A 22,704-nucleotide genomic window follows, 5' to 3' on the forward strand; every position below is an offset into this window, starting at 1 on the left:
TTTAGAAACATCTCCAATAACTGCATAAATAAGAATCAAGTATGAGTAAAGAGACATCCCCGATAAAGAGGAAGGCGTCAAAAGCTTACAAGATGAACTTACCATGATGTTTGGCTTTTCATCTGCCCTTCGCCAAGTCACGCCAGTGGTGCTCATTATAAGAGGAGATCGAGGCTAGTTTTCGAACCCAGTCTTCGAGGTCGGTAATCGCATGAGGCATCCAAGCGACCGCTGTGAAATGAACAAAGGCATCACACAATACAAAAATGGAGTACTAAGGCTAATGGGTAAAAACTTCACTTACGTTCAGGGTTCCACTTCTCTGGGAACGACATTTTTTCCTCTAGGATGATGTCGTAGGTCCTCACTCGCACGAACCGGCTCATCCATCCCCGATCTTTTTCCTCATCGTTGCTATAAAAAAAGGCCTTGGTTGCTCGGTATTTGAGCTTGATAAACCCTCGAAAAAGCTGAGGTTGATATAATCGAATGAGATGGTTGAGGGTGAACTCTAGCCCCTCTGCCTTGCTAGAGAAGAAATGGAGCATGATCACTATGCGCTAGAAAGAAGGGTGGATCTGGCCGAGAGTGACCTGGTACCTCTTGCAAAAATCGATGACAACTGGATCAATGGGACCTAGTGTGAAGGGGTAAGTGTAGACACTTAGGAACCCCTCCGCATGAGTGGTAATACTCTCATCGAAGGTGGGGATCTGTACCACGACCTCGTTTCCCATCTCTCTTCATGGCCTTGAGGTGTTTCTCCGCTATCGAGCAAATATATCTCGATACGTGCTTACATCGGCCTGGGATCGATGAGGGATTTTCGATTTTGAAGTCGTTTCTTGTGACACAGGGGCTGGGAACAATTTCATGAAGGGTCGGCGCTTTATCACCGGCCGGCCGGGAAGAAGATGAGGAAGCTTTCTCCTTTTGAGGAATAGTTTTGGAGGTTTTCGCCATTGATTTAGGTGGGAGGAAGTGGAAAGAGGGGGAGTTTGATATTTTTTGGTGCTAAAAGGGTTGGATCAACAGGTAGTGAAAAAGAAAGATGAAGTGAGGAAGAGATCAAGAAAGTTTGAAGGCGGAAGCAAAGTCTTTGATTCAAATAGAAGCCCTGTATTTATAGATACATGGTGATGGTTTGGCGGCGCTAGTGGTCGACCGCCACTGGCAAGCATTTAATGTTTTGGGGAAACGAACCGACGGGACGTTTTGGTCACCTCGAGTACTTACATCACGGGGATGACGTCATCATCAGGGCCATCGGAAAATCGAGGTTCAAGTCATTTCTTATCATTTTATTCTAAGAAACGAGGGGACTATCTGTATACAGTGGAAATCGGGGCTACCCGATTTTGTTCTTCGATGGAAAAAGTGATACCACGTCGAGAGGCCAGGACGCCGAGCTCGGGGTCGAGGCTCCTTTCCAATATCGAGGTCAGGGTAGATATCATGTGCCGAGGTCAGAAGAAGGCCCACTTCGAGATAATACCGTTATGATTTAGTAACAGAAAAAGCAAGATTCCCACAATGGCCCGAAGATCACAACGTAAATTTCAGAACGGATTGGTCCTTGGCGGTTAGACAGCTGTCCAATATGATTACCTATTATAATTAGAAGTGTACCTTATTTAGGACTCCCCTATTATATAAAGGGGAGCCCATTCATTTGTAAGAGACAGTTCATTGACAATAGAATGTACATTCATCATTTTTTGCTTACTGTTTATCAGAACTGCCTTATAATTTGCTATTCTTACTAACCCACCTCAAGACTGCCAGAGGTCGAGGTTGTGATTTAGCTTGTACACTAGTTTGACTTATTTTATTCTCTAATTTATCTATCTAATTCCTTGTTTATCAATTGGTATTGAACTAAGTCACATATCCTTAAAACCACAACATAAAATTTAATTGTTACTCGGATTTTAGGGTAAACAATAACAAACCATGACATTGCAACACCATAATTTTTAATACATATAAGCATGTATATGTATTAGGTAAAATTAAAGTTTGCATATTGGAGGTGACGTGTCATGACACGTGAATTAGTCAAATGGTCAAAGAGTTATAATTAGCCAAGAGGCACGAGCAACAACAGATACGAGAGAAGGTGATGAAAGAGGCACGAGCAGTTATTCAAATAGTTTGGCGCCTGTACCTATTTAAATCATTTAAAGCTCAAAGATCAAGAAGAATCAAGGAAATGAATCTGACAGCGCATGAGAGTCCAAATTGAGTATTTAACATACATTAAATACTGAATACGTTAGAGAATTTGTATTTAATGTAAATGATTGAGTAACGTTTCTTTTATTGTCATTTATTGCTCATAATTGCCTTATTAAGACAAAGGCAATAAACATATCTCAAAAACCATTATAAAAGGGAGAATGCTGAACATTTGTAAGGACAGGGAAAACTATTGGAATATACTGATTTACTTTGCTTTCTTCTGCTCATCTTGTTATTGTTGAAAGCCAATTTCTACATTCTTTCGATTATCAGTAACCCGTGTTTTTCTAAATTCTAGCTTTGACTAAAATTCTATTTTTTGGTTAAACAAATTGGTTCCGTTACCGGGAATCTGATAATCTATTTTCTTTTCACCTAGCCTTCCTTGTTGCATCAACTATGTCAACTAACGATGTCAATACCCAAGGAAACCAAGAGAACCAACAAAGTCAGGGGGATCCACAAAATATCAACATTCAAGTTCCTGCTCCGCAAGATTCTCCACGACAATCTCGCGAGGGTTATCCTGATGAATCTCAAACAAACGAGTATGCTCAATTTCAAAACATGGAAGCCGCTGATGAAGCTTTGCAGAAATTAATTACTGCTCAGGTCAACAGAGCCATTGCAGCACTTGTTAACCAGTTACTTGTTGCAACACCCGCACCTACTCCAAATAATAACACTATAGAAAACCCTCGTTCAGGGCTCGTTAACTCAGGCAGTGGTGGAACCCCCAATAACTCACATGAGGGAGAACCAGGTAATGCAATTAATTCTGATTTGCAAACTTTAATACTAACCTTGCAGAAACAGCTTAAGGAGCAAAGTGAATGCATAGAGCAAATACCTGGGGTGCCACCTATAATCAAGGGGGTAGACATGGATAGGTATTCACAACAACCTTGGAATCCAAGTGCTGCTCCGCTCTTAATCCCAAAAAAGTGAAAATGCCTGATATTCCAAAGTATGATGGAACAACAGACCCACGAGACCACGTGACTGCCTTCACAACGGGTGTAAAGGGCAACGATTTGACTAAGCAGGCGATTGAATCGGTTCTAGTCAAGAAATTTGGTGAAACACTCATCAAAGGAGCACTAACATGGTATTCTCTTTTACCTGAAAATTCTATAAATTCTTTTGCTGAGCTTGTAGATTCTTTCATCAAAGCACACTCGGGAGCTCAAAAAGTGGAAAAAAGAATGGAGGATATTTTCAAAGCACACTGGGCAGCTATAGCCTTTACAAGCAATTTGAATGAAAAAAGTTCGGAAGCTACGAGGAGGCTCAAGGAATGCCTTCGTGAATTCTCAGCTACAACGTGGAATGATGTTTACAACAGGTATAGTACGAAGTTGAGGATTGAGGAAGATATTGTGCCACGATCTCAAAAAGAAGAAAATATATGCCCGAGAAGGGCAGAGACCGACAAAAGGTCCGGTAAAAATAGGTACGAGCCTTATATGGGACCTGCGGGAAAAGACTCACTATCAAAACAGGACAACCAAAGGCACGTTCGCAAGCCAAGGAACAAAGAAGCAGGTTCCTCATCGAGATTCAGGAACGAGCGACACCATTATGAGTCATGGGACAATGATAGAAGTTTAAAAGCGAGGTTTGGAGGTTACAACTTTAACGTCAGCACTTCTGAGCTCGTAGCCGTTTTGAGAAGTATGGGAAATAAGGTTCGATGGCCAAAGGAAATGAGGTCGAATCCAAACAGGCGCAACCCTAACCATTGGTGTGAGTTCCATAATGACCATGGACATAAAACAACAGATTGTAGATTTTTACAAAGTGAGGTTGATCATTTATTAAAACAAGGATATCTCACCGAGTTATTCAGTGAGAAAGGCAAGCAAGCTTATATGAAAAACAGGCAGGAGCCTCAAAAGTCCCCCCTCTCCCAAAAGAACTGTTAATGTTATAAGTGGGGGTGAAGGCATCAATGGTGTATCATATACTGCAGCCAACAAAGTTTCCAAAGTAACTATTACCCAAGGGAAACGGGTGCGGCAGGTTCTAGAAGAAGACAATATTACATTCAATAATGCAGATGCTGACAGCGTATTAACCCCTCATAATGATGCACTGGTAATATCTCTAATTGTTTTTGATACTAATGTGAAACGAGTTTTAATTGATCCAAGAAGTTCCGTGAGTATTATTTTGCTAAGAGTATTACGTGAGATGCAAGTTGAAGAGAAAATAATACCAAAGGCGCATACTCTATCTAGATTCGATAATTCCAGTGTCGTCACAAAAGGAGAAGTAACACTCACCACTTTTGCTGAAGGGGTCATCAAAGATACAAAGTTCCAGGTAGTAGACATGGAGATGGCTTACAACATGATTCTGGGGAGACCATGGATCCATGAAATAGATGCTGTTCCTTTAACCTTGCATCAAGTTATCAAATTCCCATCGCCATGGGGAATTTGTCAAATTCGTGGAGATCAACATATATCCAGGGCTATTAATTCTGTTGCAGATACAAGCACGAGAAATTAAGGCAAATAGCAATCACAGAAGGCAGTTGAGGACACCACAACACAGACCTCAACTGAACAAGTGTGAACAGATGTAGACTCAAGACCTGATACCATTCAAGAACCAGAAGAGAATGAAGACATCAAAACAACGATAGAGGAATTAGAACCTGTCGTGTTGTTTGCTCAGTGGCCTGATAAAAAAGTCTATGTCGGGGCTAATCTTGACCAAGGAATGAAAGGTAAGTTAATCGAATTTTTGAAAACTAACATGGACTGCTTTGCTTGGTCCCACTCCGACATGACAGAAATACCACCGGAGGTGATGACTCATAAACTAAATGAAGATCCGTCATATCCTCCTGTGAAGCAAAAGAAAAGAAAACAGGGAATTTTCAAGAATCAGGTGATTCAAGAAGAAGTCCAAAAATTGCTAAAAATTGGTTCCATTCGAGAGGTAAAGTATCCTAACTGGTTAGCTAATACTGTTGTGGTTCCAAAGAAAAATGGTAAGTGGCGGGTTTGTGTGGATTATACAGATCTTAACAAAGTCCGCCCTAAAGATTCTTTTCCACTACCACACATAGATCAATTGATTGATGCAACTGCAGGTCATGAATTGTTAAGTTTTCTAGATGCATATTCAGGATATAATCAAATTAAAATGGATCCGGCAGATGAAGGAAAAACTTCATTCATAACAGACAGGGGGACTTATTGTTATAAAGTAATGCCCTTTGGTCTAAAGAATGCAGGTGCAACGTACCAGAGGTTAGTTACCAAAATGTTTCAGGAATATTTAGGAAAGACAATGGAGGTATATATAGATGATATGCTTGTTAAAACTCAGCACTCAAAAAATCACATATCACACTTGTCTAACACATTTTCAATTATGCGTAAATATAATATGAAGTTAAATCCCGAAAAATGTGCATTTGGCGTTGCATCAGGCAAGTTTTTGGGTTTTCTCGTTTCTAACCGTGGAATTGAAGTGAATCCTACACAGATTAAAGCCATTGAAGAAATCCCTGATATACTTACAAACAAAAAAGAAGTTCAAAGGTTAACAGGGAGAATTGCGGCTTTGGGAAGATTCATCTCTAAATCATCAAAGAAGTGTTTTAAATTCTTCTCAGCTCTTAAAAAGCAGGATCATTTTGAATGGAATGAGGAATGCCAACAAGCACTTAGGAATTTGAAAACGTATTTATCAAATCCGCCTCTATTGGCAAAACCAAAGGTTGGGGAAAAGCTACTCCTATACCTTGCTGTTTCGGAGGTGGTGGTAAGTACTATTTTGGTCCGAGAAGAGCAAGGTAAACAATTACCTATCTATTACGTAAGTAAATCTTTGTTATATGCAGAAATGAGGTATCCTCAGTTAGAAAAACTTGCATTTGCATTAATCATGGCTGTGAGCACGTGAGTTTGCCCTATATATGAATTATTCCCAAAATTCAAACAAAATGATCTTTTTCATTATTTTACAATTTTGTGAATTTTGTGTCATTTTCTGTTAATTGTTTGCATTTTTTGTGCATTTTAATTCATATGAAAATACAAAAAAAAATATATTTGGCATTTGCATTTAGGATTTAACTTCATATTTTAGGATTGATTAGGGGATAGTTTGTTTTGGAACAAAATATAAAGAAAATAACAAAAATAGTCCACTTTTGCATTTTTTGTTAATTGTTGAAATTGTCATGAAATAAATTTTAAACAATTTTAGGAGTTAATTAGTTTAACTTTGAAATATACTAGGACTCTATTTTACTTTTGCATTTTTACAAAATCAGAAAAATACAAAAATACAAAATGAAATACAAAAATAAATAAAGGACATAAAAGAAAAACAATTAAAAAAAAGAAAAAGAGGAAAAGAAACTATCCGGAATTGGGCCAAATACGCAAGCCAATCGGACCAAACACACCCTAGACCAGGCCCACACCCCGTCTCAACCCGGCCTGCCCTTCCCTTAGCGAAACGATGTCGTTTGGCGTCGATCAATCCAGGTCGTCGAGGTTGATCAATCCAACGGTGGAGAAGTGGGGTCTTATTAGTATAAGACTGTCCGAACCCCTTCACCCCCCTATCTCGCCTCTCAGAACTCACCCCTACCCAAACCCTAGAGACGCCGCCTCTATACGCTCCGTCAAGTTCGCCGGCGGCGACTACGGTAACCACTCCGTTCCCACCCAAAATAACACCACTTGTTCCCCGGCCTTTTCCTCCTCTTGACAAATCCACCCTATGTTTCCTTCGAATCCCACCCCATCTCGTCAAATATTGGATCGAAGCTTTTCCGGCCAAAATGCAAACTCGACAAATCCGACCAAATTTACACCATTGACTCTCCTCAACTCCCTCAACTCAAATCCACAACCATTTTCCCTCAAATATCAGTGAAACGTCTCGAATATTACATCACAGGTTGGCCGGAAACCCTAATTTCTCTAAAATTTACCAAATTGGTAATACACAGTCTCCCTATTCTCCTTGTGAAGAATCGACCCTTGGCGAGGTTCAAATATCATCAAGAGCACTCGAATTTTGAATCAAAGAGTTCGAGTCAAGCCGTGAGTCCTCGTTTTTTGTTATCTTTCTATGTTCTTCGCTTCTTCTTCTTCTGATTAAAACAATGAATAAGTCTCTTAAATTTCTGATTAGTTGTGGTTTTGTTTAATTTTAACACTGATTTGATTTTCTTTAGTTTAGTTTAATTTTAGTTTGATTGTTGTTTTGTTCTGTTAGTTTAAGTATTAAATATTAGCTTAATTAGTTCAAATTGATTAGTTTAGTCGAATGCCCTTCTTGTAATTTGATTCTTTTAGATTTTTAGTTTAATTCCGTTTCCAACTTGTTTTGAAACTGTTTGATTCTCGTCTGGTTGAATTAGTACTTTTGTTAGTTGAGTTTAGTTTTATTTGATATTCAGTGTTCATTTGCAAGACAATTAGCTTTAGGGGGATTGGATATAGTTGATTAGAATGTTAGTAGTGTCAGGGATAATCAGGGGGGCAAATTGGGTATTTAGGTTAGGAGAATAATGATCTAGTTAATACTAGAGTTTTCTAGATCTTTCTAGAAGGGGTTCAATTCAGATTTTAGTAATTGTTAGGATAGTGACTTGAGGCATAAGTTAGAAATTAAGGGACTAAATTGAGTAAAAAAAAGGACCAATAGGGTAAATAGAAGTTTTCAGGGCTGCCCTTTTGGTGCCTATAAAAGGGCATCATTGATGCCTTGAAACAGAGGTTTTCACCAAAATATTCCCCCCAAAACTCTCCCTAATCTCAGATCTGGTTTTGAAATTTAAGCATTCAAAACCCCAAAAAAAAATGATAGAAAACCTCTAGAAAAACAAAAAAAAATGATGAAGTACTGTTCTAATGAGAAGTTAACAAGTTAGTTCCAGGATTGGTGCTGGGTCTACTAGAGTTTTGCAAGTGTATTTGGTTCACTATTGGTTTTAATCATCTCTGACTGATTCCTGGGCTAATTGAATACTGATTCTGTTGTTGTGGTCTGCTGTAAAAACTGCTGCTGATACTCTCTTCTTCTTCTTCTTCTTACGTTTCATATCCAGGTACACATTCAAAATTCTGATGTAATTATGAGCTTGAACATGGAATAAATTGCACACTTGCTTGGTTCTGAGAATTGCTTTTGGCTGTTGGATTTAAATAGATATTAGAATTGTTAAGCATAGTTGAGTAGTGATTTGTTGTATATAAACTGTGGATTTATTTTTATTCATGGACTATTAGCTGATTCAAGGTCTTCTGATGCGCATTTTGTAGTCATTAGGTGATAATTGGATCTGATTTAAACTTCCAGTTGATATTATTGAATGTTAATTGTAACTACTGAATTCAAAGTAGAAGTTCGACTACAAATTGAAAATTGATTCGAGCCCGTCATGATTTAATGTTGAGGTCAGCTCAGATGTGATAATAGTTTAACTGGACTGGGTTGGTAATATGGCTGTCCACCGTTTTAACATATACATGAGAATAAGTGTTCTGGACTTAGTTAATGTGTGTATTTGAATTGTTATCGTTGAATTAACGTTGGGATTTGTGAGTACTCAGATTCATGGAATTGGTTCATTAAGTTTAGTAGTTTGCTTTAGTTAATAACCCCCCTTAATTTGATCAACACCTTCAAATAAATACCTTCAGTTATTTGCATGCCTGAGTATGAAGCTACAATCAAAACAATCAATACTAGCTTGAATTAAGTGAATAAACTTGAGACAACTCTGGAGTAATTGCTCAATTCGAATTGTTGTGTCTGGGCTTTTGACTCAATATAGTTTTCAATCCTTGAATAAGCAGCCCAAGCCCATCTTTGATGGCCGTGTATATTTGGGTCCAGGCTGAAATCAGCGCATAGCCCATCATTGGCGTGGGCATGAGCGTAACACTCTCTTCGTTGGGCTTGTCTTAGAGCCCGATGGCTTTGGTGCAGATTTATTATATGGTTTTCCTTAGTCCAACGAAAAATTAATTAGGACCTTTCTTTTATCTGTAGAGACAATAAAGGTAGAAAATCATAATCTCTTTAGGATTGGCCTTTAAATAAAAATGAGATGAGCCTCGCCGAATAAAAATGCAAAATTGCAGGGCCCTCAATAAATATTTGTTTTAAAATACTTAGATTTAGGGACGGGCCGTTTAGCGAATTTCACGGCCCTCCCCAAAGATAATAACGCGTTAGACTCTTTAGGCACGATTTTAATAAAATTACATTCTTAAATTCGGGTGTGCATTTCATGCAACCCAAATCCAAATCCTAAAACGTTATATAAAAATGTGTCAAGGATCCGGATGCATTTCATATGACGCGATCCGAAAATACGTTTGTTAAACGACGTTCACTTTCTTAAAATTTTTAATTGAAGCGGTAAATGATCTTTAAAATTGGCACATAAGTTCCACATGTATTAAAATCAGATAAAAAGCTAAACACGACAGTTGAGCGACCGTGCAAGAACCACGGAATCCGGGAATGTCTAACACCTTCTCCTGGGTTAATAGAATTCCTTACTTAGATTTCTGATTCGCGGACTGTTAAACAGAGTCATATTTTCCTCGATTCGGGATTCAACCGGTGACTTGGGACACCATAAATTTCCCAAGTGACGACTCTGAATTTCTTAAAATAAATCCCGTTTCGATTGTCCTTTAATGAAAAAAATTCCTTTACGCCCTTGCGGGTGTAGGTAAAAAAGAAGGTGTGACAATGGCATCTAGGAAGTTAAGACCTTACTTTCAATGTCATCCTATCATTGTGGTAACTACCTACCCTTTACGTAACATACTACATAAGCATGAGTTATCAGGTAGGTTAGCTAAGTGGGCAATAGAGTTAAGTATATGAAATTGCATACCAACCTAGAACTGCTATAAAATTGCAAGTATTAGCTGATTTCGTGGCTGATTTTAGTCAAGGAATACAGTTAGAATCAGAAAGAGAATTACTGGTGTTCAATGGAGCCAACCCAGGAACTTGGACTCTATTCACTGATGGCTCATCTAATGTGAGAGGAGTAGGTTTGGGGATAGTATTGGTACCACCTACGGGTGAAACCATTCGGCAAGCTATTAAATGACATTACATAACTAACAATGAGGCAGAATATGAGGCTATGATTGCAGGTTTAGAACTGGCACGGGAACTTGGCATAAATCAGATTATAATCAAGAGTGATTCACAACTCGTAGTTAATCAAATGCTGGGGACTTATACAGCCAGGGTAGCAAGGATGCAACAGTATTTAGAAAAGGTACGGGAATTGATAAAACAATTTCAAGATTGGAAAATTAGACAAATACCCAGGGATGAAAATCTTGAAGCAGACGCCCTAGCTAATCTCGCATCTGCGGCCGACGTGGCAAACGATGCAAATGCCTCAGTGATACATTTATTTCATTCAGTTCTTGATCCTCATGTTAACGAGGTAAATTTTAATAATTTAACTTGGGATTGGAGGAACGAAATTGTTGCTTTTTTGCAGTATGGAACCATTTCTGATGACAAGAGAAAGGCTTGTGCACTTCGAAGAAAAGCTGCTCGATACTGCTTAAAACAAGGCAATTTATATCGTAAAATGTTCGGTGGTCCATTAGCAAGATGTCTTGGACCTTCGCAAACAGAGTATGTAATGAGAGAAGTACACGAGGGTCATTGTGGGAATCACGCAGGTGGCAGATCACTGGTAAGAACCTTGATTAGGGCAGGTTATTACTGGCCTAAAATGGAAGAAGAGACAGAAAGTTTCGTGGCCAAATGTGATAAATGCCAAAGGTACGGTAACAATATGCATAGACCTGCGGAATTATTACATCCGGTCATTGCACCATGGCCATTTATGAAATGGGGAATGGATATCGTGGGTCCATTACTGCAAGCAAAAGGACAGGTAAATTTTTTGCTTGTTCTCACTGATTATTTTACTAAATAGGTAGAGGCAGGTGCATTCAAACAGGTGTGAGAAAAGGAAGTTAGAGATTTTATTTGGCGAAATATCATATGTCGATTCGGCGTACCAAAGGAAATCGTATGTGATAATGGCCCTCAATTTATTGGAGCTCAGATCACGGAATTTTTTCAAAGTTGGCAAATTAAATGGATTACGTCAACACCATACCATCCAATGGGTAATGGGCAGGCAGAGTCAACAAACAAGATTATCATTAACAATTTGAAAAAGCATTTACGAGAAGCAAAAGGTAACTGGCCTGAAGTGTTACCTGGGGTTTTATGGGCATATCGAACAACTGCTAAAACAAGTACGGGCGAAACACCATTCTCGTTGGTTTTTGGAGCCGAAGCCTTGATTCCAGTTGAGATAGGAGAGTCGAGCACACGGTTCATGCAGGCAACGAAGGAGTCTAATAGCGAAGAGATGCGGGTCAATCTTGATTTACTCGAGGGAAGAAGAGAAGCTGCATTAATAAGGATGGCAGCACAAAAGCAAGTCATTGAACGATATTACAACCGAAAAACGCGCCTCAGATTCTTCAAAATTGAGAACTTCGTGCTTAAAAAGGTCTTTCAATCTACAAAGGTAACTAACTCAGGGAAATTAAGTCCAACATGGGAAGGACCCTACAGAATTAATGATGTTGCAGGAAAGGGAGCATATGAACTGGAAACAATGGATGGCAAGATACTGCCTTCAGATTGGAATGCTGTTCATTGGAAGAGATACTATTTCTAAGAAAAACCCACGGTCAGGTATAACCATTTTAAATTTTATTTTTGAATTATTAATTTTACTAACGATTTTAGATGATAGGCAAAAAGCTAGCCCGTACTAAATGATGAGTCACGACCTGTAAGGCACACGGAGTAACCCAAAATTCCTGGCTTAGGGTTATAATTATTCTGATAGAAACGAAAATGAGTTATGCAGTCTTCATCTATAATCGTCCCTCCGAGTCCTGTATGTTTTTCCTTTTCAGGAAAAGGATCAAGATGAGAGAAACAAACAAGTGCTCGAGGCTTCAAACTTCAACGCTCAAATACTTGGGGGACTACATAATATACACAGACATATGTGAGAAAATCAAGCAAAGATTTGAGGAAAAAATCAAGTTTAGAAGAAACAAGTGCAGAGCAAAAGTTACGAAGTTATGGCATTCATAGCATTCACCATAGTGTTCTTTCCCATTAAGGCAATGAAGAGCTATGACATTCATCATAGTGTTCTTTCTCATGAGAACAACGGAGTCACTTCTCAAACCTTTCCTAATACATGGGGTTAGGGTAATGACTGTACTGAAATGGGTTATAAGGAAAAACCTTGTGTGTATCATTTTTCTTTTGTAAAAATCTGTTACGAGAAAAACAGTTACGAGAAAGCTATAGATGTAATCCAAATACATGTAAAGTATTATTCAAAAACCTGTCAAGGTTCATAAATAAAAACCTGTCAAAGTTATTTAAAACAAAACATGTGTGTTCCTATTCATTTCATCGTATTATAACACCATTATGAGGTTGAGACGTCTTCTTCATTAAGTGTCGAAAATATAAAAGGGCCCTCTTTTATAAAACTCATGTTATTAAGTCATGAGATTAATCATAGAGCATTTTCAAAGGATAAAAATGCAAGTTATTCTTTAAGTCCTTAAAAATAAAAGGCAAGAATAGAACGAATAGAAGTAATAAAAACTTCTTAATATATTTAAAATCTAAAGACTAAGTATAAACTTAGTCATCAAAATTGTTTTATATGGATGCCCCATAATAGGAACTGGGGACTTTTTCCTTCTAAAAAACCCTTAAAAACAAACTAAGGGTTTGATCATTATCTTCCAAAAAGAGAAAAAAAACAAAAGACAAGTTAAGTTCTAAAAACTGGTCACTGGGAGACAGGAGCATCAGAAGTAACGGTGCCAACATCAGAAGGAGCAGCCACAAGCACGGTGTCAACTTGTCTTGAAACAGCAGGATAGTTGAGGTGAGCAAGAGACACGGAAGCCTCACCTTCGGGAGCCTCAATTGCGGGAGATGGAAAGTCCAGTGGTTGTTGAGCCTTCTCAATAGTCTCCATGACTTCAGCCAATTCTAACTCTAAATTAAAGTTCTCTTGGCTAGCCTCGGTTAAGGCATCACGGCAAGAGTTCAGAAAAGTCCACCTTACCCCAACAGTCATTTTATCCTCGAGAAGCTCGTAGTCTCTCTCCCAAATAGCAATTTCAATTTTGAGCTCTTCATTTTCAGCCAAGGTGGAATTGAAAGAGATTTGAAGAGCGGCATTGGACTTTCCAAAGCACAGATTTTATCAGTAGAGGCCCTCAAGTCCATTTGAGTTTGGGTCAAGCTCTGTGCAAGATCTTTCTCATAAACCTCCTTTTGACTCAGGAGTGCCTTCAATTCTTTAATCTCCTCATTTGCCTTAGATAGCTGATCTGAGAAAGAAGATTCAAGGTATTCTTTGTCCCTCTCTGCTTGGCTTGAAGAAGCTTTGGCCACTGCCAATTCCAAAGTCAATGCACGCACCTGCTGCTCCAGGTTACTCCTATTCTCTTGCATATCTTCAATAGTGATTTGTGCACTATCAAATTTCCCTTTCCAATTAGCCGCTTCTAGTTGAGCTGCATGAGTCACTTTCTCGGCCTTAAATTGCTTTCTTAGAGTCACGGGAAACTTTCTCTAAAAGAGAAATTCTGCTCATCAACTCTGTACCAATAAGGTTGGCCTGAAAATAGTGAAGAAGGAAAGTAAGAATTCAAGAATAAAAAGAAAAAGAATTCTTTTTAAATAAAGGAGGAAAATACCTTCAAAGTGGCATGAACAATGTCGTTCATCAAAGTTAAGCAGCTATGGCTATTCATCTTCTCTTTTTCAATTGAGCCAATCAAAGGCTCGTGCCAAACGTCTGCCTGACCAGATTTTCTCAAAAGGCTATTGTTGGCGGGAACTTCAATAGTCACGCTCCTCATGGAAGTAGTTCTTCTTGCAGAACCAATTTCAGTATGGTGAACAATAGGAGGGGGAATAATCAAAGGAGGAGCTGGAGAAGAGGTGAGTGCAATAGAAGAAGGAACGGAAATAACCGGGGTTGGTAAAGAATGAATCGCAGGCACGGGTGATGAAAAAGACGATAAAGGCACTTCATCTAAAACAGGCCTGAGATCACCACTATCAAAACCACTAGCAAAAAGTTGGTCGGTGGATTCACGAGTATCTTAGGGGGTAACATCGTCATCAGAGACGAGATGAACGGGCTCGGCAGAAGAGGCACGGGGAGAGACTTCAGCCTCATCATCAAACATAACACGTCTTTTAGCCCTTGGCCTCTTTATCAAAGAGCCATCTTCATCTTTCTCCTCAGAATCTTCAGCGATGGTCTTCCTCTTCACAAGTATATCTTGAGCCCTCTTTAAAGTGAGTTGAGCTCCTGTAGAGGTTCGAGAGGCCGCAACTGCTTCAGCAGAAATGCCTCGAATTGAAAATCCTGACAAAAAGAAGGATGAAAATTAAGGTGATAAACAGAAGATTTTACATACGAGAAAATAAAAAACCCTTACCATAAGTTTTCACTTTCCAACCGTACTGATTGGAAATAGATTTCCAGGACCTGGCCTCTATAGGTGCGGCCTTCAATAACTTCTCTACCCAACCACGAAAGTTGGGGACTTTATCCACAACTTCCATGATTGCTACAAAGAGGAGAGGGAGAGAAAATTAAAAAAAAATTGTCAAAATTGAAAGAAAAAGGTACGAGAAGTATAAAAGACTTACGTGCAAAATTCCATTTTTCGGGAAAGGAACATCTTGTTCACCCACCAAACCAACAGTGGGGGCAGCAACGAATCAAGCGTACTAGACACGATCCTTATCATCTTCTGGGCTTACCAAAACCCTTTTACTCCTGGCTACTAAAGTAAAAACACCGATGCGAAAGAGCCCGGGGGAGTAAAGATGAATTAGATTAGGGAAAGTAAAATCAACACCAGCCTTGTTTGATAAATGTCTTAAGCAAGCCACAACTCTCCAAACGAGCGGGCCGATTTGTGCTAAACAAACTTGAAAAAACGGCAAAAATCAAGAATTATTGGATCAATGGCTGGTTTAAATCCTAGAGTAAAGGGATAAGTATAAACGAAAGAAAAACCAGTCATATAAGAAGTAATTCTTTGATTTGGGTTAGGAACAACAATTGGGAAGTCACTATTTCAATGACAGTCGTTACAAACTATGGGGGTTAAAACCTCTATAATCATGGTAGGGTAGGTATCAGCACGACTCAACTCAGAAACTTGTTTTTGAAGTGATTCTCTATCATGGGTAAAAAATAAGTCGCTAGGAACTATCTCTTCTATCAAAGGTTCTTGCAAAGGTTCAGAAGTTTCTTTACCCTTAGAAAATAATTTCTGAGTAGAAGAACCAGCAGAAGAACTGCCGCCACGGGCAGATCCTAAATTACGGAGTCTACCACCCCTACCCCTTCTATGTCTAACAGAGGCATTAGGGAAGTTATCCAAGATAGGAACTCTTCTAGGGTTAGGGTTTGAAGAAGACATGATGAAGAAGGTCGAATTAAGGAAGAAGTGAACAGTATCGAAGAATAAAGTATTCAATAAAACTTTATGAAAAGGAGGACAAGAGAAAAAGGTTATATTTATATGAGAAAATGACCGTCAAAGGCAAGAAGTGTAAATGATGGAAAGCCTATAATAAAGGCAACTAACTCTTCGTGAATAGTGGAGCTGTAAAAGCCTTGAAAAAAGGCTGCAAAACTGCAGAACCGATGGGAGAATGACACGTGTATAGAACATTTAATAGAAGAGACAATTGAAGCGTCCATGTTGTCATAGCATTAATGATGACATAAATTCCCTTTTTAATGAAAACCACTTCCCAAATATTTAATTGATAAATAAATGAAAAGTGGGGGACTATCTGTATTGGGTAAAATTAAAGTTTGCATATTGGAGGTGACGTGTCATGACACGTGGATTAGTCAAATGGTCAAAGAGTTATAATTAGCCAAGAGGCACGAGCAACAACAGATACGAGAGAAGGTGATGAAAGAGGCACGAGCAGTTATTCAAATAGTTTGGCGCCCGTACCTATTTAAATCATTTAAAGCTCAAAGATCAAGAAGAATCAAGGAAATGAATCTGACAGCGCGTGAGAGTCCAAATTCAGTATTTAACATACATTAAATACTGAATACGTTAGAGAATTTGTATTTAATGTAAATGATTGAGTAACGTTTCTTTTATTGTCATTTATTGGTCATAATTGCCTTATTAAGACAAATGCAATAAACATATCTCAAAAACCATTATAAAAGGGAGAATGCTGAACATTTATAAGGACAGGGAAGACTTTTGAAATATACTGATTTACTTTGCTTTCTTCTGCTCATCTTGTTATTGTTGAAAGCCAATTTCTACATTCTTTCGATTATCAGTAACCCGTGTTCTTCTAAATTCTAGCTTTGACTAAAATTCTATTTTTTGGTTAAACAGTATAAAGATAGAATTGCCCTTTCAAATCCTTTAATACACAAAACCAAAGTCGATAAAAAATAATCTCAACAAAACTAATCCCAATATTATTAATACATCATATTTAGTATTATTTTTATACATCCTGCCAAACTACCCTAAGTGATAAAAAGTGAATATCTAACGTTGATATATTTGTAAATTTGAAATTCTCCTCACTCAAGGTCATCTTAATTTCGGTATTTATTAATTCTCTATTTGGTCCATGCTTTGAGAAATTAATGGAAACATTTCAAACAGACACATCTTGACATGAAATTATGAGATAAACCTCTAAAGTTTGACGGATTTGACAAAGAGTTATCCGTTAAACACTTTCCTAATTATCCTAAACATGTTAATCAGACGCTAAACAATTGGCGCAGCCTGTTTGTGTTCTAAACATGGTTAAGTAATTAGGTAGATTTACATTAATTATATCAAAAAGGACATCTGATATTGCTAAATTCACGTCGAAGTTACAGACATCAGGGTCTATATCTAATCATAAGAAGTTGCTGTCAAACATAATTATATATAAATAAGTTTGATTTGAACTCATAACTTTCGACTCGAAGTATAGATACGTATGTAATAACCTACTAAAATTTCAACATATATTATATTTGAACCAACAATTTTAACGGTATAATTAATTTGGCATAATACATACGGAGACACCTAAAGTTGGCACAATCTTTCACTTAGACACTTAAATTAGGTCTCTTTCCAATTAGACACAAGAATTCATTTCAAACTGTACCGATTAAACACAAAACTATGACATGGCAAAGAAATTATTTCTTAGTCTCCTTGAGCGCGTGAATGAAATAAACATGGCATTTTCCAATTAATTAAATATTAAAAATATATTTGACACAAAAAACCCTATTTTCACTAAATCCCCCATCCCCTCGCCCCCCCCCCCCAACCCCAAACTACGTTCCATCATCTTCTTCATTTTCCCACCATATCAACTCCCCCACTATCGTATAGTACATTTGTTTTTTTCCCTTTCATTTTTCCATATGAAACTTTTCTTTTATTCATTTTTCTTGTTTTCACACTTAAATCTAAAGGGTTCGCCAACTATTCTTTTCCCCCTTTTATTATCTCACTATCTATCTCTTTGAGTTTGACCCGTTGCCACCTACGGCAGCTTCTTTGCTCCCCTCCAATGGCTACCCCTGAGAAGTAACCATCTGAGTTAATATGTGAAAGAAACTCCGCCGGCGAACTCTGCTGCCGGAGAAAATTACTACTACCGCCGGATTCAAATAGATCCGCATCGCCGGTGAACCTAGTTTCCGGCTTAACAAGCTCCGGAAGCTGCTGCTGAGTAGTTGATGGGTGGGGTGGTGGTTTGTTGGGTGAGTGTAAAATGGGAGAAGAAGGGTTAAGAACCACTTCGTTTTCGGTATCGGATTCGAGAAGTGCCTCTAACCATGTTGCCGGAGCTGAATTTTAGTGGAAATAACACTATATAGCTGAGGTGGACAGTGAGGTGGACAAAAAAATGATGTGGCACGATTTTAATTGGTTACTTTTTCCACGTAGACGGAGATTGCAGAACACACGCTTGGTTAATTAATAAGCCAACAAAAAACGTGTCTAATTGGTATGAGAATTGCCTAAGAAATGTGTCTAATTGGAAAGAGGCCTAGTTTAAATGTCTAAGTGAAAGATTGTGCCAACTTTAGGTGTCTCCGCATGTATTACGCCAATTAATTTTGTGCGAAGTTGAATTCATTGTATTTCAATCCTGGATCTAAATACCTATGTATATATTATGTTCAGCTCATATTGCTATATATTTATTTATTACTTGCATTTTTTTTTTTTGGTGCAGAATCCATTTTTTGTATCTCATTTTCACTTTTAGGTACGATAGAAACTTGTTTGGAGCTATTAGAAATTTTTCAGTTTCATCAACTTATTTTTTTTATCTCATTAACCTTTTTGACAGACACAAGAAATCGTCAACTCTTTCAACACTTCACCTCAATTTTGTAGATTAAAACCTAAATCAAAATTTAGTAGAAAAGAAAAAGAAATTGGAAAATAGAAGAAAGAATCAGATATGATATAGCTATATCATATCGGTTTTTCTTTTTCTTATTTAAATGTAAAGCTATATTTTGTAGCTTGTATATTGTACTGTTCATTGATTTACATGTAAAACTATATATTGTACTAGTATTAATTGAAGAAAACGAGCTAATTCTGAAGATTTCATTTTTTTTCTTTATTCTGGTTTAAATTGAAACTAAAGTGTGAAGGTAATACACTGCCATATAGATTCCTTATTTGGAACAAGTTAATATGCTTGAATTATATTTGACGAAAAATGTTAAAAAGTTAGGAATTGTCTTCAACCAAACACCACCTAAAATTTCTGGCTTTCTTTAATCAGATGTTATGTACCTATAGTAAAATGCAGGACATGTTGGAGGTTATATTTTTGTTGCCATGACCCGGATTTCCCACCATCGGAATCGTGATGGCGCCTAACTTTTCAGAATGCTAGGCAAGCCATCAGTTAAAGAACTAATACGCTAACCATTATCCAAATCAGTAAATAACAATAATTAAGCCAAAACAGAGTAACGAAGTGCGAAAATTCGTAACAATCCAAGTACAAATACACGACTAGCCAAAATCTGGTGTCACAATCCACGAACTTCTAAAATTCACTACAAATACTGACTGAAAGAAAATACAACTGTTCTCGAATTAAAAGAAAACAGGAAAGCTAGGGTATCTGGAAGGGGACTCTAGGGTCTGCGAACGCCGGCATATCTAACTTGGGTCTCCTGTTGGACTGAAGGCAGCAACCCAACTCTGATCAATACGGTGCAGTACCGGAATCTGCACAGAAAGTCTAGAGTGCAGTATCAGTACAACTGACCCCATGTACTGATAAGTGCCGAGCCTAACCTCGACGAAGTAGTGACGAGGCTAGAACCAGACACATATATAAACCTATGCAATTAAACAATATACGAGTATAATAACAGATAATAGAAATTAAATACATATTAACGGAGGGGAAAAACATGCTGAGAAGAGTATAAGATCATGAGAATAGAACAATATAGAATCACAGCAAAACAAGTGCACGACATCACCCTTCGTGCTTTTACTCTCGTCCTCACCATAACAAATAAAATGGATAATGATAATGAATATAAAATGGCACGATATTACCCTTCGTGCTTTGCACTCTTCCTCACATTATAATGAATATGCAATGGCACGACATCACCCTTCGTGCTTTACACTCTTCCTCACATAATAATGAATATGCAATGGCACGGCATCACCCTTCGTGCTTTACACTCTTCCTCACATGATAATAACAAAACAATAACAACCGGGCAATAGAATTACTAATAACAAGCCCCATATCAATATTTAGTTTCCCTACGTCAACCTCAACTTCAAGTCAATACTCAACAAATATCCAATTCCAGTAAAACATGATAAGAATTGTTCAACATAAGGAATAACTAGTTTAAGCATGAATAATACGAATAAAGAATACAACAATCATAAGAAATAGATCCACTGGCATGCTATGACCCGACAACAACGTATAGGTACTCGTCACCTCACCTATACATCGTACTCAACAACCAAACACGTAGCAAATAGACAATGATACCTAATCCCTCAAGCTAAGGTTAGCCATAATACTTACCTCGATTTCAAGGCCAAACTCAAGCCTCAAACACCACTTTTCCCTTCTCACAAGCCTCTGGTCCAATAGAATCTAGCAAATTACCAACCAAATAATTCAATTTAAGCCTTAGGAACTACCCACGATTGCAAGGAATTCAATTTAGGTCATTTTGGAAAAAGTCAACAAAAGTCAACACCCGACCCGCTTGGTCCAAACCCGAAACTCGGACCAAAACCCGATTACTCATTCACCCCCGAGCCCGGATATACAATTGGTTTTGGGATCCGACCTCAATTTGAGGTCTAAATTCCCAAATTTCAAAATTCCTAAGTTCTACCCAAAAATCCCCAATTCCACCTTGAAAACCCTAGGTTTTAGGATGAGATCTTGTAAAAAGAAATAAAAGAGTGAAAGAAATGAGTTAAGAATAACTTATGATTTGGGAAAGAAAAAGTGTTTGGAAAATTACCTCTTATATTTTAGGGTTTGCAAATTGAAAAATAACTGAAAAATCTCGTTTATATAGCACCCCTCTGATCTATACTATGCGGTCCGTGGAATTCCAGGCGCGGTCGCGAACCCCCACTACGGTCCTCGATATTATGGGTGCGGCTGCGAAACTTGAGCGTTACCCTACCGCGGTCCGCGAAGTCCCCACCGCGGCCGCGTTCTTCTACCGCGGTCTGCGAATTTCACTCCGCGGCCGCACTCCTAGGACCTGAGACCTGCAATTTCTACAACTATCCAACACCATGTCCTTTTTTCTAAGTCTAGACATCCCGTAGCCTATCCGAAACTCACCCGAGCCCTCGGGGCTCTAAACCAAACACGCACACAAGTCTTAACACATCATATGAACTGGCTCGGGCGATCAAATTGCCAAAATAACACCTAGAACTACGAATTTAACACCAAATTGCATGAAATCTTCAAGAGAGTTTCAAAACTTCTATTTTCTCAACCAAAGGTCCGAATCATGTCAAATGAGTCCCGTTTCTCACCAAATTGCACAGATAAGGTATAAATATCATAATGGACCTCTACCGGGCTCTAGAACCACAATACGGACCCGATATCAACAAGATTAAATATTAACCAAATTATTAAAACCTTTATAATTCCAGTTTGACAATTTTCATCATAAATTCATTTCTCGGACTAGGGATCTCGAAATTCGATTCCGGGCATACGCCTAGGTCCCATATTTTGCAACGGACCCATCGAGATAGTTAAAACACGGGTCTGGGTATGTTTACACAAAACGTTGACCGAAGTCAACTAAAAATTAACTTTTTAGCCTAAAAATTATTATTTCATAAATTTTCCAAATAAAGGCTTTTCGGAATCACGCCCCGACTATCACGCAAATCGAGGAGAGATAAAATGAGGGTTTTAAGGTCTCAGAACACGGAATCGAGTTCTAAAACAGAAGATGACCTTTTGGGTCATCACATTCTCCACCTCTAAAATAACCATTCGTCCTCAAACGGACATAGAAAAGTAACTGAGCTGGAGAAAAGATGGGGATATCTGCTCGCATATCGGACTCAGACTCCCAGGTAGCTGCCTCAACAGGATGACCTCTCCACTACACAAAAATCGAAGGATGACTCTTCGATCTTACTTGACGAACCTGCCGGTCTAGAATAGCTACTCGCTCCTCCTCGTAGTTCAAATCCTTATCCAGCTAGACATTGCTGAAATCTAACACGTGGGACGGATCACCGTGATACTTCCGAAGCATGGACACATGAAATACTAGATGTACCACTAATAAGCCTGGTGGCAACGCAAGTCTGTAAGCCACCTCTCCCACTCAATCGAGGATCTCAAAAGGCCCGATGAACCTAGGGCTTAACTTTCCCTTCTTCCCAAATCTCATTACACCCTTCATGGGTGACACCTGAAGCAACACTCTCTCTCCGACCATGAAGGCTACATCACGAACCTTACGGTTAGCATAACTCTTTTGCTTGGTCTGTGCTGTACGAAGTCTATCCTGAATGATCTTAACCTTATCCAAGGCATCCTGCACTAAATCTGTACCCAATAACTGAGCCTCCCCCGGCTCAAACTACCCAACCGGCGATCGATACCATTTACCATATAATGCCTCATAGGGAGCCATCTAGATGCTCGACTGATAGTTGTTGTTGTAGGAAAACTTCGCTAATGGTAAACTGATCCCAAGAACCTCCAAAGTCGATAACACAGGCGCAAAGCATATCCTCTAAGATCTGAATAGTACGCTCGGACTGTCCGTCCGCATGA

The 22,704-nt window shown here is 38.5% G+C and overlaps 1 protein-coding gene across 1 annotated transcript; it reads left to right on the plus strand.

Annotated features, from left to right (window-relative positions):
• The first annotated feature begins 3,446 nt into the window (after positions 1–3,446).
• LOC138874049 (uncharacterized) lies at positions 3,447–11,965 on the plus strand. Its single transcript, XM_070152552.1, has 10 exons — positions 3,447–4,098; positions 4,187–4,684; positions 4,826–4,975; positions 5,042–5,139; positions 5,887–6,052; positions 6,101–6,158; positions 10,189–10,295; positions 10,380–10,528; positions 10,760–10,960; positions 11,339–11,965. The coding sequence occupies exons 1-10, from the start codon at positions 3,447–3,449 to the stop codon at positions 11,963–11,965; spliced, it is 2,706 nt and encodes a 901-aa protein (XP_070008653.1).
• The last annotated feature ends 10,739 nt before the right edge of the window (positions 11,966–22,704 follow it).

This window comes from Nicotiana sylvestris, chromosome 7, assembly GCF_000393655.2.
Source record: "Nicotiana sylvestris chromosome 7, ASM39365v2, whole genome shotgun sequence".
Classification (NCBI taxonomy): domain Eukaryota; kingdom Viridiplantae; phylum Streptophyta; class Magnoliopsida; order Solanales; family Solanaceae; genus Nicotiana; species Nicotiana sylvestris.

Bases quoted from the DNA above. Each gene is read 5' to 3' on its own strand.
- LOC138874049 (XM_070152552.1), top strand. From the start codon at position 3,447: ATGGAGGATATTTTCAAAGCACACTGGGCAGCTATAGCCTTTACAAGC. The intron at 4,976-5,041 runs GTAAGTTAATCG...CCGACATGACAG, and splicing joins TCTTGACCAAGGAATGAAAG to AAATACCACCGGAGGTGATG. The intron at 6,053-6,100 runs GTAAACAATTAC...TGTTATATGCAG, and splicing joins TTTGGTCCGAGAAGAGCAAG to AAATGAGGTATCCTCAGTTA.